The following is a 12,112-nucleotide window of genomic DNA, read 5'->3' as shown; positions in this document are numbered from 1 at the left end:
TCCAGCCCTGCCGCTCCCAAGGGTTCCAGCCCTGCCGCTCCCGAGGGTTCCAGCCCTGCCGCTCCCGAGGGTTCCAGCCCTGCCGCTCCCGAGGGTTCCAGCCCTGCCACTCCTGCCGGCACTTCGACACCCGAGCAGCCCAAGGGCGCCTCACCGGCCGGGCCTTCGGCCTCGAGCCTCACAGGTGCTGCTTCCAAGATGCAGCCCATGGCCGGTCTCCTCGCTGCTGTCATGGGCCTGATGGCCCTTCTGTAGATGAGTCCTTCATCTCCAGCAATAGGCGGATACAGCCACTCATCGTCCCTTTTGACCCAAAGAAGAAAACCCATTCAATCAAAACAATTGTTGCTTGGAGTTTGGTTTGGAATTTTTGCTGCACTGTCGGATTTTCCTATGTCACGAGGAACACTGCTTTTTGAATAATCAGTCAGAACAAGAGACTGAGACAGGACGACCAAGAGACTCCTACTCGAGCATCTTCTCTGTTGCCGGAGTTCATGGATATGAACGACAAGAATCTCTGTGCTCAAGTTCTGATTGATCTCACCAACAGTCGTTCTAAATACTAGCTAAGTAATATGTAATGAGTACGGTACGTGCAATAAAAATGGCATTACTTTTTTTTTCCGCTGAATTAAAACCGTATCGAGCTCTCTCTCTTTCCTCGAGTAAAATCGCCGCTTCTCCTAATCTTACTGAATCTGCTACCCCTTCTCACCGCAGCTCCATTCTCTTGACCCCGAGGTGGCTACATGGCAGACTCCAAAGTTTCTCTTGCGCAATCCTGTGCTCCAAAATCGGAAGGGGGGGGTGGAGGGGTGGGGGTTGCACTGTACCTTCAACACTGTACTATGAGAGTGAGCACATTGAAATCACCCACTTCACGCGCAGGGGGGTTTCCGAATGCAACGCAATGATATAAGTAAGACCGGCAAGCAATACGCAATAACAGGGCAACGATTAACAAGTCCAATCCTATCCTCACGAGGCGATAAGACATGGATGTCCCCCCATTACATCTCTGACGCAGTATACGACGAGTCCCAATGATTTACTTTTCGGTATGGATTCTTAGTACTCCAATGCTAGACAGACCCCAGTATGAAGATGAATCATGCTTACATTGGATCATGATCATGATACCTGATAACATGTAAGTTGCATGTCAATGGTTCTGGCTCCGGCTTCCATTTACTCCACATTGCAACTTGTTTTGACCGAGATCAGCCATTCTATTAATGAAAACGGCATTTCAAATGGCATTGTATTCCTTGTAGACTAGAAACGATTTATATAGAACTGACGGGGATCTAGCGCGCGGGGCATAGGCGGGAGGAAAGAAGAGTCGTGATCTTATATATCTATTGACGAGTGGCATATGATATCACAAGTAGGAGAGAAAATAGATGAGTATAACAGAAGAAGAAAAATACGTCAAGTGAGGAGGAGGGGTGGTCGTCGGATGTATGGAATGTACCACAATGGAAGAACAAGATTTGGTACACTAGTGGTGGTAATGATGGGAGAGAGTATATGCAATGCGAAGATCCTTTTTGCCTTTTTTGGGGAAGGGAGGGTAGTGTTCTTTTTGGAGATAAGTACAAACTACCGTTTACCCTCCAGCTCCTGCTCGACCTCGGCCTTGACGATCTCGCGGACCTGCTGCCAGCCGGCGCCAGGACCAACGGGGGTGACGCGGCTTTCCCGCTGCTCCAGCCCGATGAACTCCTGCGGCAGGACCTCGGTGAAGTCGTAGCCGTCCTCAGCGCGCAGGGCAAGGTCGACGGCGCTGGCGAACTTGGCCGGGTGGGCGGTGGAGAGGGAGATGTGGACGGTGCCGGGGTTGCGCTGGATGGAGCGCAGGGCGGCGGCGACGCCGATGGCGGAGTGGGGGTCGAGGATGTAGCCGCCGGTCTTGGAGCTCTTGGCGCTACCGGGGCCCAGGTTGGCGGGGAAGGAGGTCTTGTAGGTGTGGCGGATCTGGGCGATGGTCTCGTCGTTGCTGACGCGCTCGGACTCGAACTCGGCCTGGGCGCCCTCGAAGACGGCGCGGGAGACCTGGAAGCCGCCCTCGGTCTTGAGCTGCTGGAGCCAGCCGCTGACGCTGTCGCAAGCCTGCTTGCGGCGGGCGTCGGCCGACTCGGCGTCGCTGCTCTGGTAGGCGAGGAACCAGAGGAGGCGCTCGAAATTACTGCTGACCAGGATGTCCATGGCCGGGCTGTGGGTCTCCTTGACGCCGGTGCCGTTGGCGTCGTTCTTCGTGTAGGCGCCCTGGCTGCGGAAGAAGCGGTCCAGGATATCGTTCTCGTTGGTCGCGATGACCAGGCGCTCCGCGGGGAGACCCATGCGCTTGGCGAACCAGCCGGCGAGGATGTCGCCGAAATTACCAGAGGGGACAACAAAGCGCAACTTGGCGTCCTTGTTGAAGGAGTGAGACTTGGTGAGGGAGAGATAGGAGTAGAAGTAGTACGAGATCTGTGCGAGGATGCGGGCGAAATTGATGGAGTTGACGGCCGCCAGGTTGTGGGTGGAGTTGAGCTCCGGGTCGGCGAAGAGGGCCTTGACAAAGTCCTGGCAGTCATCGAAGGAGCCCTCAACGGTAAGGTTGTGCACGTTGGCGTCAAGCACAGTGGTCATCTGAGCCTGCTGAATTGGAGAGACCTTGCCCTTGGGGAACATGATGAAGATGGAAACATCCTTCTTGCCGCGCAGACCGTAGATGGCAGCCGAGCCAGTATCACCACTGGTAGCTCCAACCACAGTCAGGTGGTGACGGTCCTTGCCCTCCTTGCCCTGGTTCTTGCGCACAAGAAAGTACTCGAACAGGTTACCGAGGAACTGAAGCGCGACATCCTTGAAGGCGAAGGTAGGGCCGTGGAAGAGCTCGAGCAGGTGGAGGTTCTGCTTGCCGTCCAATTCGATGGTGGGAGTGCGTTCAGGGTGACGGAAGGTGGCGTAGGAGCGGCGGATGATGTCCTTCAGGTCCTCGCGGGGGATTTCGGACTCGGAGATGTAGAGCGACATGATGCGAAACGCGATGTCCTCGAAGCTCAGATCGTGCCATTCGGACTCCCAATTAGCGGGGAGGGAGGGGATTTCCTCGGGGATGAAGAGACCGCCATCAGAGGCCAGACCTTTCAGGACGACCTCCTCAAAGGAGAGCTAAATGAAGCACAGGAAGTGTTAGCCATGGAATCAAAAAAAGGCTGCGGGAACGGAAGTGTCGCCATACTCCGTAAGAGGCACCCCGCGTGCTAAGATATTTTTGCGACAGAGTATGCGACATGCTGACTGGGGATTAGATCTGCAGAAATTGGGTAGGATACAAAAGAAAGAGACAATTATTTGCAGACCACCGGCTCTTTTGAAAAAGACGAGAAAAAGAATCACCGACAAAAAGACAAATATGAAGAGAGACCAAGCAAACTGGAAGGAAGACGAAAGACAAGGCTGAGAGGCGATGATTCACTCGCCCCTCGCCCAAAGAAGAAATTCGGAGGGGTTGCCTGCCGCTTTCGGCTTAGTGCCTCCGATGGCGGAGGCTGTCACGTGGTTGGCCTGTTGGGGTCCATTGGCTACCATCTACAGTACTAGTCATCAGCTCTTGTTCATTATTGTCTCTTTTAATGATATTATACAGTCTAGTTAGTTATACAGTCATCATAACTCATCACCCAAAAAACTCTTTCAATGCCCCTCATTAACCAACACGTAGCGGTATCTGGCCTTGCCAGCTTCCATGTTGACAATCGCCTCGTTGGCATTCTTCATCGGGATCTCCTCAATCCAAGGCTTGATACCTTTGCTGAGAACAAGCTGGAACATCTCGCGGATCTCATCGGGACTACCAACCAGCGAGCTGGTCAACTTTAAGCGACGGATCAGAGGCTTGACCGGCGCCACCAGGGTGCCATCCTCCGGCAGACCGACCTGGCAGAGGGTACCATTGACCCTCAGCAGACCGATGTACTGCTCCATGGGCATCTACACATTGCAAGGATCAGTGGTTTATGATCTTCGCAACCAGCAGTCACTACCGATGATCATGTACATACCTTTGTGGAGGAAACAGTCGAGACGATCAGATCCAACGACTTAGCGTACTTGGTAGCCCAGTCGGGCTCCTCGTCCGTAGCGATGTACAGATCCGCGCCCATCTTCAGGGCATCCTCAGCCTTGCCGGCCTTGCGAGAGATGGCAACGACCTTCTCGGCACCCATCGCCTTGGCGAACATGACACCGAAGTGGCCGAGGCCACCGACACCGATGATACCGACGCGCTTGCCGGGGCCACAGCCATTGTGCTTCAGCGGGCTGTAGAGGGTGGCACCACCGCACAGCATCGGGGCGGCCTCGGCGGAAGGGATGCCGTCGGGGATCCTGATGGCGAACTTGGCGGGGACGCGGTTGTACAGCGCATAACCACCGTAGGACTTGCCGCCGTTCAAGTGGACGCTGTTGTAGGTGCCCACCCACTTGTGGGGGCAGTACTGCTCCCAGCCCATGGCACATTCGGCACAATCGCCGAAACGGCCCTGGCAGGAATCGCTCTGGGCGCCAACACCGACACGATCACCGAGCTTGATGTCGCTGACCTGGGAACCGACGCGGACGGCGACACCGACAATCTCGTGGCCGACACAGCAGGGATACAGGGTGGGCTTCTGTAGATTGTGGATCAGCATGCGGGCTTGATAATCGGACGATCGATGCGAAAAGGGCAAGAGATGAGAAAAAATGACAAGATCAGAAAGAATCTCAGCGGGAAGACTTACCCATCCGCTGCGCAGAGTGTGTAAATCAGAGCCACAGATACCGCAGTGAGAGATCTTGATGTCGACATCGGTCTCTTCCCAGGGCTTGGGCTCGAACTCCTGCCAGACCATCTTACCGTCGGCTGAGTCTCTGTTGAGACCCATCCATCCTTCGAACTTGTAGTCAGTCATGGTGATGATGGGCGATGTGGATACTAGATCGATCAGAAAGCCTGTCCCTCAGTGGTTGTCTCCTACTACTACGAGGCCCAGGACATTCCCCCCGGGATCCCGACTTCAACTTATATATGCGAGTCAGCCGACAACTGCCGTCGCGGGCCCTTCCCTTCATATCGATCCACTTTGCGAGATAATTTTCCGAGTTAGGGCTTCATCAATCCAAATGGGCGTGATCCACCAGGTCGAAAAAGCCAAGGAGGCGGCCGAAGCATGGCGAGTCAAAAACATTTATGGGGCAACAAGCGGAGTCTTCCAAGTTTTCCCCTTGGGTCGGGAAATGCTTGCTCATAAATCGGTAGAAGAATTAACTAAGATGGGTACTAGTTAGTGGTTCCGATAGAAAGGCCGGGTGAATACTGTCGGGATCGGAAGAGGATTGCACTGAAGCTTGAAGCTTTTCACGCGAGGGAGGATTGATCGACTGATTTTTTTGCTATCCATCGCGGAATTCGACACGGTCTCTGACGCAAGAGAATCAGTCCATGGCGTTTGAAGACTCCAATAACCATTAGTAAAGCAGACCCGGCGGATCCACTGCGGCAGCCCGCAAAGAAGAATAGAGAAAAGGTTCCAGTTGGAAAAGAAGAAGTTCAGTTCGCGGAAAAGCGGATCAAGCCTTTCTTATCACCTGCTGGTCTGTCATAAACAGTTAGTCAGTAGTTACTCGAGGACATACCCAAAGTAACCACAACCGACCGACAAGCATACATAGTAAACGGGTAGGGAACAACAAGCTCAGAATTTTTACGACTCTAGTACTGCGTACTCGGTACTATACACAGTCATCATCCATTGTGTCCTCCATACTGAGGTAGTTCATCCATCACCGTCTGCACATCCTTATCACCGCGACCACTCAAGCAAAGCACAATATCCTTTCCGGGCCCAAGCTTGCGAGCCACTTGCATCACTCCCCAAACCGCATGCGAGGATTCCAGTGCCGGAATGATTCCTTCCAACTGACTGAGCAGCTGGAATCCTTCAAGTGCTTGCGCATCCGTGGCCGCAATGAAGGTTGCCCGGTTGCTATCTTTCCAAGAGGCCAGCTCCGGTCCCACGCCCGGGTAATCCAGCCCAGCCGAGACCGAGTGTGTATCCGTAATCTGGCCATGGCGGTCCTGAAGAACATACGTGCGCACTCCATGCAAAACCCCGACGCTGCCGCCCCCGAGAGTGGCCGAGTGCTTCGTCGCACCATCGCCGCCCGCTTCTACGCCCACCAACTTCACCGAGCTGTCTTCGACGAAGGGATAGAACATCCCCACGGCATTTGAACCGCCACCAACACAGGCCACCACTGCGTCAGGCAGCTTCCCAATCTCCCGTTGTAGCTGTTCCTTGGTTTCAGTTCCGATCACGGATTGGAAAGTGCGCACGATCGTCGGGAAGGGATGCGGCCCGATGGCCGACCCGATAATGTAGTGCGTCGTATCAAGCCGAGTGATCCATGCTCGAAACGCCTCGTTGACAGCATCTCGCAGAGTCCGCGAGCCTGCCTCTACCGGCACGACGGTGGCCCCAAGCAGGCGCATCCGAAAGACATTCAGTGCTTGGCGGCGGACATCCTCAGCACCCATATAGACAGTACATCTCATTCCGAACTTCGCACAGACAGTCGCCGTGGCCACGCCGTGCTGGCCTGCCCCGGTTTCCGCGATAATCTCTGTCTTGCCCAGCCGGCGGGCGATCAAGATCTGTCCTAGGGCATTGTTGATCTTGTGAGAGCCTGTATGATTCAGGTCTTCACGTTTGAGCCAGATATTAGCGCCTCCCGCTGAGTCAGTCAGTCGCGTGGCTCGGTGGAGCGTCGACGGCCGGCCCATGTACGGATAATACGAGCGATATTCTGTCCAAAAGGCTGGATCGTCCAGAGCAGCCTGAAAGCCAGCTTCCAACTCATTGAGACAGGTCGTCAACGCCTCCGGGACATATTGTCCACCGAAATCCCCAAAGCGTCCACGAGTAGAAGCTGGGCTAGTCCCACTAGCTGTTGGGGATTGTACAGGCTCCTCCTTCGCAACAGTGGGGACTATTGTGGACGAGATAGAGGAAGGTTCATTTGCTGCGCGAGTGACCGTTCGCCCCGTGATTTGCGAGCAGTATGCCTCGATTCTTTGGGCTCCCTGTCCAGCAGGGGCATTGGCTAGCTGATTGATGATCTCACTCCCGATCACAGCGCCATCCGCGATCGAGGTTACACCAATAAAATGCTCACGGGTGCTGATGCCAAAGCCGACAGCCACCGGGACTCCACCAGAGAGGTCCTTTACCCTCTTCATCAAGTCAGGAAGCTGATTGTTCAGAGTACCTGTAGCTCCGGTGACGCCCATGCGGGATACAAGATAGATGAAGGTATCAGCAATCCCGCAAAGCGTCCTCATGCGGTCCTCAGTGGTGGATGGAGCAATCAAGGGAACATATGAAAGGCTATGAGACGATCAGGGCGTGTTAGCTGTAATACCCTCATGGCAACCAAAGCGTTATAGTGGAACTTAGAACATACCCAGCATTGCGACATTGGTCGCGGAATCGAACCGCCTCCTCCGGTGGGAGATCCACGATGATGAAGCCATTAACGCCGGCAGTCCTACATTCGGCAAGCAGGGCAGCTTCGCCATAGCGTAAGACCGGATTATAGTATCCCATGAAGAGCACGGGGATGCTCAGGCCTCGCTGGCGTGCATCTTTTACCATCTGTAGCATAGAAGAGATAGTGACCCCATTCTCGAGTGCTTTCAAATTTGATTTTTGGATGGTAGGCCCATCAGCGATAGGGTCTGTAAATGGAAGGCCGAGTTCGATGACATCTGAGAATTTCAGTATACTGAATCTATGGCTATGCGCACTGATGTTGACTGACCTGCTCCTCCAGCCTGCATGGCCAGCATGATATCTGGAGTTTCTTCTGCCGTAGGGAAGCCAGCAGTGACATAGGTCACTAGGGCCGGACGGTCCTCTTGCTGACATTGAGCGAATGTTCTTTTGAGATGATCCATCTTACTGTTGATGTATCACTGGCGAGAGAAAGAGTAATAATGTATGGAGAGAAAGGGGGTAAGGAAAGGGGCGTAAACCTGGAGATTTTATGGATTTCGTGCTGTGACTCACGCTGTCAGTAAGATCGCTGAACTAGTGCCATGCCTAGTCAACCTCTGGTCTGGGTTCGAATTTCAGTGCATTTCGGAACTTTAGGAATTCTGGTCCATCCAAGTCAGACATACAACAGTCTTCCAGGCGACCTCTTGTTCGCTCTCGGAGCGATTTGGTCGTGAAAACTGGAGATTCGAGCAGGATGCTTCAGCGAGCAATTGCTGGACCCTTAAGATGTTCCATCCCCCGGGTTCGCAGCTTGCCACTTTTAATTCAGAATGTCGGCTTTTCTGTGAGATAATAGGGATGATGTCGAGGGTGACTTGAATTGTGAAAAGTCTTAGGACTCTGACGGAAAAGACCTGGGGAACAAGAGAGGCACGATCTTCCCACGAGGCGCTGTTGATGAAGACGGCACGGGGCAGAATCAACGTACTTGCCGTGTTTAGGAACCAGCTCCCAAGAGCCCATTCTTACCCCTGGTATAGTCGGTATTCATGACGGTGATGGCATACTCTGTGTAGTTACAGAACCGTAGGGGACAGTCGTGTATGAAAGCTGTTTTATGCCTACCTCATGATATGCAGAGGAATTCCAGTCATATTGTGTTTTAGCAGCAGCAGGCGTAAGGTGGGCCCCCAGTCTGCCACCCTTGTTTCTATCAGCCTTCAATTCATCTAGCTATAGTCCGTTCAGATAGCCTTGGTTGATTGAGATAGTGCTTAGCTAGGCTACTGAGCAAGCCTAATTGCCATTAGAATATCTCCTACAGTATACGTGGACGCGGCTAGCCGTTCAGCCATCATCCAGTCGGACTGATAAAAGTACAACTCATTAATCCAGCTTCAAGAGTGTCTATGTGAAAGTATGTGTATGAATTGCGAATTATCGTGTGCTTTTGCCAAGCGTTTCCCACCTCAGCCTCCTTCACACCCTAACCATGCCATCATACAGCTGCTAGCATACCCTTAGAATAACGACATGATATCCTCATTTGTCTTCTTTGGCTGATTGCCCCCAGGAGGAGGCGATGTCGTGCCATTACCCGACAAATCCAAGCCAGCGAACCCGTTCATAAGGTCTGCGCCTCCGCTGCTGCTGGCCGGGGCCGCTGCACCACCATCACCAAAGACCCCCAAGAGGTCGTCCAGATTGTTGCTTCCAGCGGGTGCACCTGCCGCAGGTGATTCAACTCGCACGGGCGTGCCCGCAAGGCCTTCAAGACCAGACATTCCACCACTGGGCTCTTTCTGGGCTGAAGCCGGTGCGGTCCCATCGAAATCGATATCCAGCAGATTTTCGACGTTATTTTGGCTCTGGGCCGGAGGCGCGCTGCCAGTGACTGCAGCGGCAGCGGCAGCGGCGGCCAATGGATTCTCGCGTGCATTTTGGATTTGTTCCCTGAAGCCAGTGGTTAGCCCTAAATGCTAATTGCAGCAGGATGAAATGGACCAAATCATACTCAATAGCGGCTCGCTGAACAGCGTCAGCGCCAAACCTTCCTTGACCAACAAACTGCTCTGGGGGCTTGTGGTAGACCGAGGCAAGAGTCGACAGCTCAGTGAGTAGTTGCTCGAGGAGGGCAGGCGGTAGGGAATGAATAGTAGTCACAATCGGCGGCTTCTCAGACAGGACAATGTCCTTGGTAGCACCGGGATTACTGGTATTGGATAGCAAGCGCCAGTAGACATAGGCTCGGTCGCGCACGTCGGGATTGTCATTCTCAGCAGTGGCTGCCTGCAGCACTTTCTGGACAAGCCCTTGGGCCTTTTCAGGCCGTTTCAAGAAAAGCTTGACAACAGCCGTCAAGATTTGCAGCTGGGTCTAAATAGGGTCATTGTGGTTAATAAATATCGCTCTAATGGTTGGCAGAGAGCAATACCTGGGAGAATTCTTCGTTAAATCCGTCCACAAACCCAGCCAGAATGTCACCCGCATTGCTAATCTTTTCCGCATACTGACCCACAATCCAGATGAGTGCGGCACGAGCGTTTGGCTCATCCAGCTCATCAATGCACTTGCATAATGTAGGGATAATACCCTCATAGCCAGGGTACTTCCGGAAAATATCCTTGATCACCACAATAGCTTCTTGTACGACATAGTTGACCTTGGTATTGATGAGATCCAACAAAGTGTTGACACACTTCTCACTGGCGCTTTCGATTTTGATCGCGACTTGCCCAATCGCCCGGACGGCACGACGCACAAAATCCATGTCGACCTCCAGTGCGTACTCCTTCAGCTCAGCCAAAAGCTGATCAACGTTCCGGTCGTTGGCTATCCGTACCATGATCTCAAGTTTTTGAAACTTGACGTAAGGTGGATCGTTGTACTTGCAGAAGAAAACGCGGAGCTCTTTGTTCAAGATATCTGGCTGCTTCTGCAACAGAAGATCAATGTTTCTTAAAGCCACATACTGCACCTCGGGGGCAGATGATACAAGAGTCACTTACGCTTGTCAGCGGCTTGAGAAATGTTTATGCAATAAAAGGGCAGTCTTACCTAGAGGGGGAGCCATTTTCTTCAGGTAGTTACTAGCCAACTCTGGCTTGACATTCCGCATGTGAAGGAAAACAACTTTGACGGCGGCCAATACAACACTCGGATTGGCATGCTGGAATTGAGGGGCAACGCGCTCACATATGTGCTCCGATTCAGTTACTTCAGTCGTCTTGTACTCGGCGAGTGTCGTCAAGATTGTGACCCGGCCCCACTCTGTACACTCATTCAATGCCATGAGAAGCTTGCGCAATGTGTTGGTGGTGACCTTCAAGGCTTGTGTTTCAGGGGCGGCGTGGTAGATTTCCGAAAGCGCCGTCACCGAGTTGGCGACGACCATGGGATTGGGATCCCCAATCATCTCCTGCAGCATCTCCAGGAATCCATTCTCCAAACACATAGCGGGGTTCAGATCGAAAAGTTTCGCAACGCAGATGGCCGCAGTCTTGCGGACATACGGCGACTCATCCCGGAGAGTCTTGCGCAGCGGCTCCTCCATGTAATCGACCATCTTGTCCACCCGGATGCACCCCATGGTGCGGATGGCAAGGGCTCTAATCAAAGGATTGGGGTCTTCGGAGTCTTGAACAAAGGTGTTGACGGCGAGAATGCAGAGGTCGGGGTGAGATTTGGCGTAGTTCCTGTGGAGGTACGAAGGGCAATGAGCAAAAGTCCGACTAGCCAGGCGATAATATGGCACCTACATGAGATAAAGGTAGACCAGCTTCTTCTGCTCGAGATCGCTAGTCGCAATATTTTTGAGAACATCCGGGAATAGAGACGAGACGTCCTTGCCGAGGGTCATGGCCATGATAGTCTTCTGGATCGACTCCTTGCTGATGGTGCATTAGATTGTTGCGCCGACCGAGATATGCTGCCTGCTCATCGGTAAAGAAAATTCGCATGTGACGTACCGTTCATATGCATACTGGGATCTAATGGTTGGCGAGCGTCAGTAATAGAACCGGTTAGCTTGGACAGGACAGATAGATAGCATACACAAGACCAGATCGCAATTCAAAGGTCTCTCCTTTTCTGGGGACCGCAAAGGCCCCCCGAATCCTACTCATCGCCATAATGCCAGAAATGATCTAGCGACGACAGTGTCGCGCCTCCACCGCAAGTAGTTGAAGTTGGAGAAGTAGATGCAGAAGGCTGCGGGGAATGGCGAGAGCTTCAGGGTGAGCCGCAGACGGAGAAATAGAGCGGGGGAAGCCAATGCTCTCGCTTCTCTCCTCCGAGCGAAGTTTGAGGAATGATGAGAAATATGAAAAGGATATGTTCGGTGCAACAGAAAAGGAGAGAGCGAGGTGTGAGAGGCAGAGGGAAGAAAACAAGAAGTTGAGGTGGAAGTTTGGCCGGCGGAGCAAGACAGTTGATGATCAGGAGGAGGGAGTGCGTGCGTGAGTGAGGGACGGGAGAGAGAGCATCACAGCCAATCCGCACCCTGCGGCGCCCGACTAAGCGCAATCACCCACTTTAACTCTCTCTCCCCCAGCGGTCTGGACTGTCTCCCCATGAAACCC

At 53.2% G+C, this 12,112-nt stretch overlaps 5 protein-coding genes across 5 annotated transcripts; 1 reads left to right on the top strand and 4 right to left on the bottom strand.

The window, feature by feature from the left end:
- Positions 1-21: 21 nt before the first annotated feature.
- On the top strand, positions 22-609 carry BP01DRAFT_394701 (uncharacterized protein; the record flags this gene model as incomplete). Its single annotated transcript, XM_025578345.1, has 1 exon — positions 22-609. A coding segment is annotated over one exon (398 nt), but the record flags the coding sequence as incomplete, so codon positions are not given.
- A 650-nt stretch (positions 610-1,259) lies between these two features.
- Positions 1,260-3,427, bottom strand: BP01DRAFT_425996 (threonine synthase THR4). Its single transcript, XM_025579776.1, has 2 exons — positions 3,233-3,427; positions 1,260-3,162 (listed from the first exon to the last, which is right to left on the bottom strand). Exons 1-2 carry the CDS (start codon positions 3,284-3,286, stop codon positions 1,606-1,608), a joined length of 1,611 nt encoding a protein of 536 aa, XP_025427954.1. The 5' UTR covers positions 3,287-3,427; the 3' UTR covers positions 1,260-1,605.
- Positions 3,428-3,687: 260 nt separating this feature from the next.
- BP01DRAFT_368646 (NAD(P)-dependent alcohol dehydrogenase) lies at positions 3,688-4,946 on the bottom strand (the record flags this gene model as incomplete). The annotated part of the gene is made up of 3 exons (XM_025576511.1): positions 3,688-3,984; positions 4,056-4,664; positions 4,776-4,946. 3 exons carry the CDS (start codon positions 4,944-4,946, stop codon positions 3,688-3,690), a joined length of 1,077 nt encoding a protein of 358 aa, XP_025427953.1.
- A 782-nt stretch (positions 4,947-5,728) lies between these two features.
- Positions 5,729-8,089, bottom strand: BP01DRAFT_359946 (tryptophan synthase beta chain). The gene is made up of 3 exons (XM_025575800.1): positions 7,855-8,089; positions 7,498-7,801; positions 5,729-7,421 (listed from the first exon to the last, which is right to left on the bottom strand). The coding sequence occupies exons 1-3, from the start codon at positions 7,988-7,990 to the stop codon at positions 5,780-5,782; spliced, it is 2,082 nt and encodes a 693-aa protein (XP_025427952.1). The 5' UTR covers positions 7,991-8,089; the 3' UTR covers positions 5,729-5,779.
- Positions 8,090-8,945: 856 nt separating this feature from the next.
- Positions 8,946-11,950, bottom strand: BP01DRAFT_394697 (putative AP-1 adaptor complex subunit beta). Its single transcript, XM_025578344.1, has 7 exons — positions 11,586-11,950; positions 11,501-11,521; positions 11,291-11,422; positions 10,590-11,227; positions 9,967-10,535; positions 9,547-9,908; positions 8,946-9,485 (listed from the first exon to the last, which is right to left on the bottom strand). Exons 1-7 carry the CDS (start codon positions 11,660-11,662, stop codon positions 9,053-9,055), a joined length of 2,232 nt encoding a protein of 743 aa, XP_025427951.1. The 5' UTR covers positions 11,663-11,950; the 3' UTR covers positions 8,946-9,052.
- Between the last annotated feature and the right edge of the window lie 162 nt (positions 11,951-12,112).

This window comes from Aspergillus saccharolyticus (genome assembly GCF_003184585.1).
Source record: "Aspergillus saccharolyticus JOP 1030-1 unplaced genomic scaffold BP01scaffold_40, whole genome shotgun sequence".
NCBI lineage: Eukaryota > Fungi > Ascomycota > Eurotiomycetes > Eurotiales > Aspergillaceae > Aspergillus > Aspergillus saccharolyticus.
This window is presented reverse-complemented; position numbering and strand designations above follow the sequence as displayed.

Excerpts from the sequence above, each read along its gene's own strand:
- BP01DRAFT_425996 (XM_025579776.1), bottom strand. The coding sequence starts at position 3,286 with ATGTCGCATACTCTGTCGCAAAAATATCTTAGCACGCGGGGTGCCTCT. Across the intron at positions 3,163-3,232 it reads CGCGGGGTGCCTCTTACGGA|CTCTCCTTTGAGGAGGTCGT; the intron begins GTATGGCGACAC and ends TGCTTCATTTAG.
- BP01DRAFT_359946 (XM_025575800.1), bottom strand. The coding sequence starts at position 7,990 with ATGGATCATCTCAAAAGAACATTCGCTCAATGTCAGCAAGAGGACCGT. Across the intron at positions 7,802-7,854 it reads CATGCAGGCTGGAGGAGCAG|ATGTCATCGAACTCGGCCTT; the intron begins GTCAGTCAACAT and ends TGAAATTCTCAG. Across the intron at positions 7,422-7,497 it reads GACCAATGTCGCAATGCTGG|CCTTTCATATGTTCCCTTGA; the intron begins GTATGTTCTAAG and ends ATCGTCTCATAG.
- BP01DRAFT_394697 (XM_025578344.1), bottom strand. The coding sequence starts at position 11,662 with ATGGCGATGAGTAGGATTCGGGGGGCCTTTGCGGTCCCCAGAAAAGGA. Across the intron at positions 11,522-11,585 it reads GAATTGCGATCTGGTCTTGT|ATCCCAGTATGCATATGAAC; the intron begins GTATGCTATCTA and ends GCCAACCATTAG. Across the intron at positions 10,536-10,589 it reads GAAAATGGCTCCCCCTCTAG|TGACTCTTGTATCATCTGCC; the intron begins GTAAGACTGCCC and ends GACAAGCGTAAG.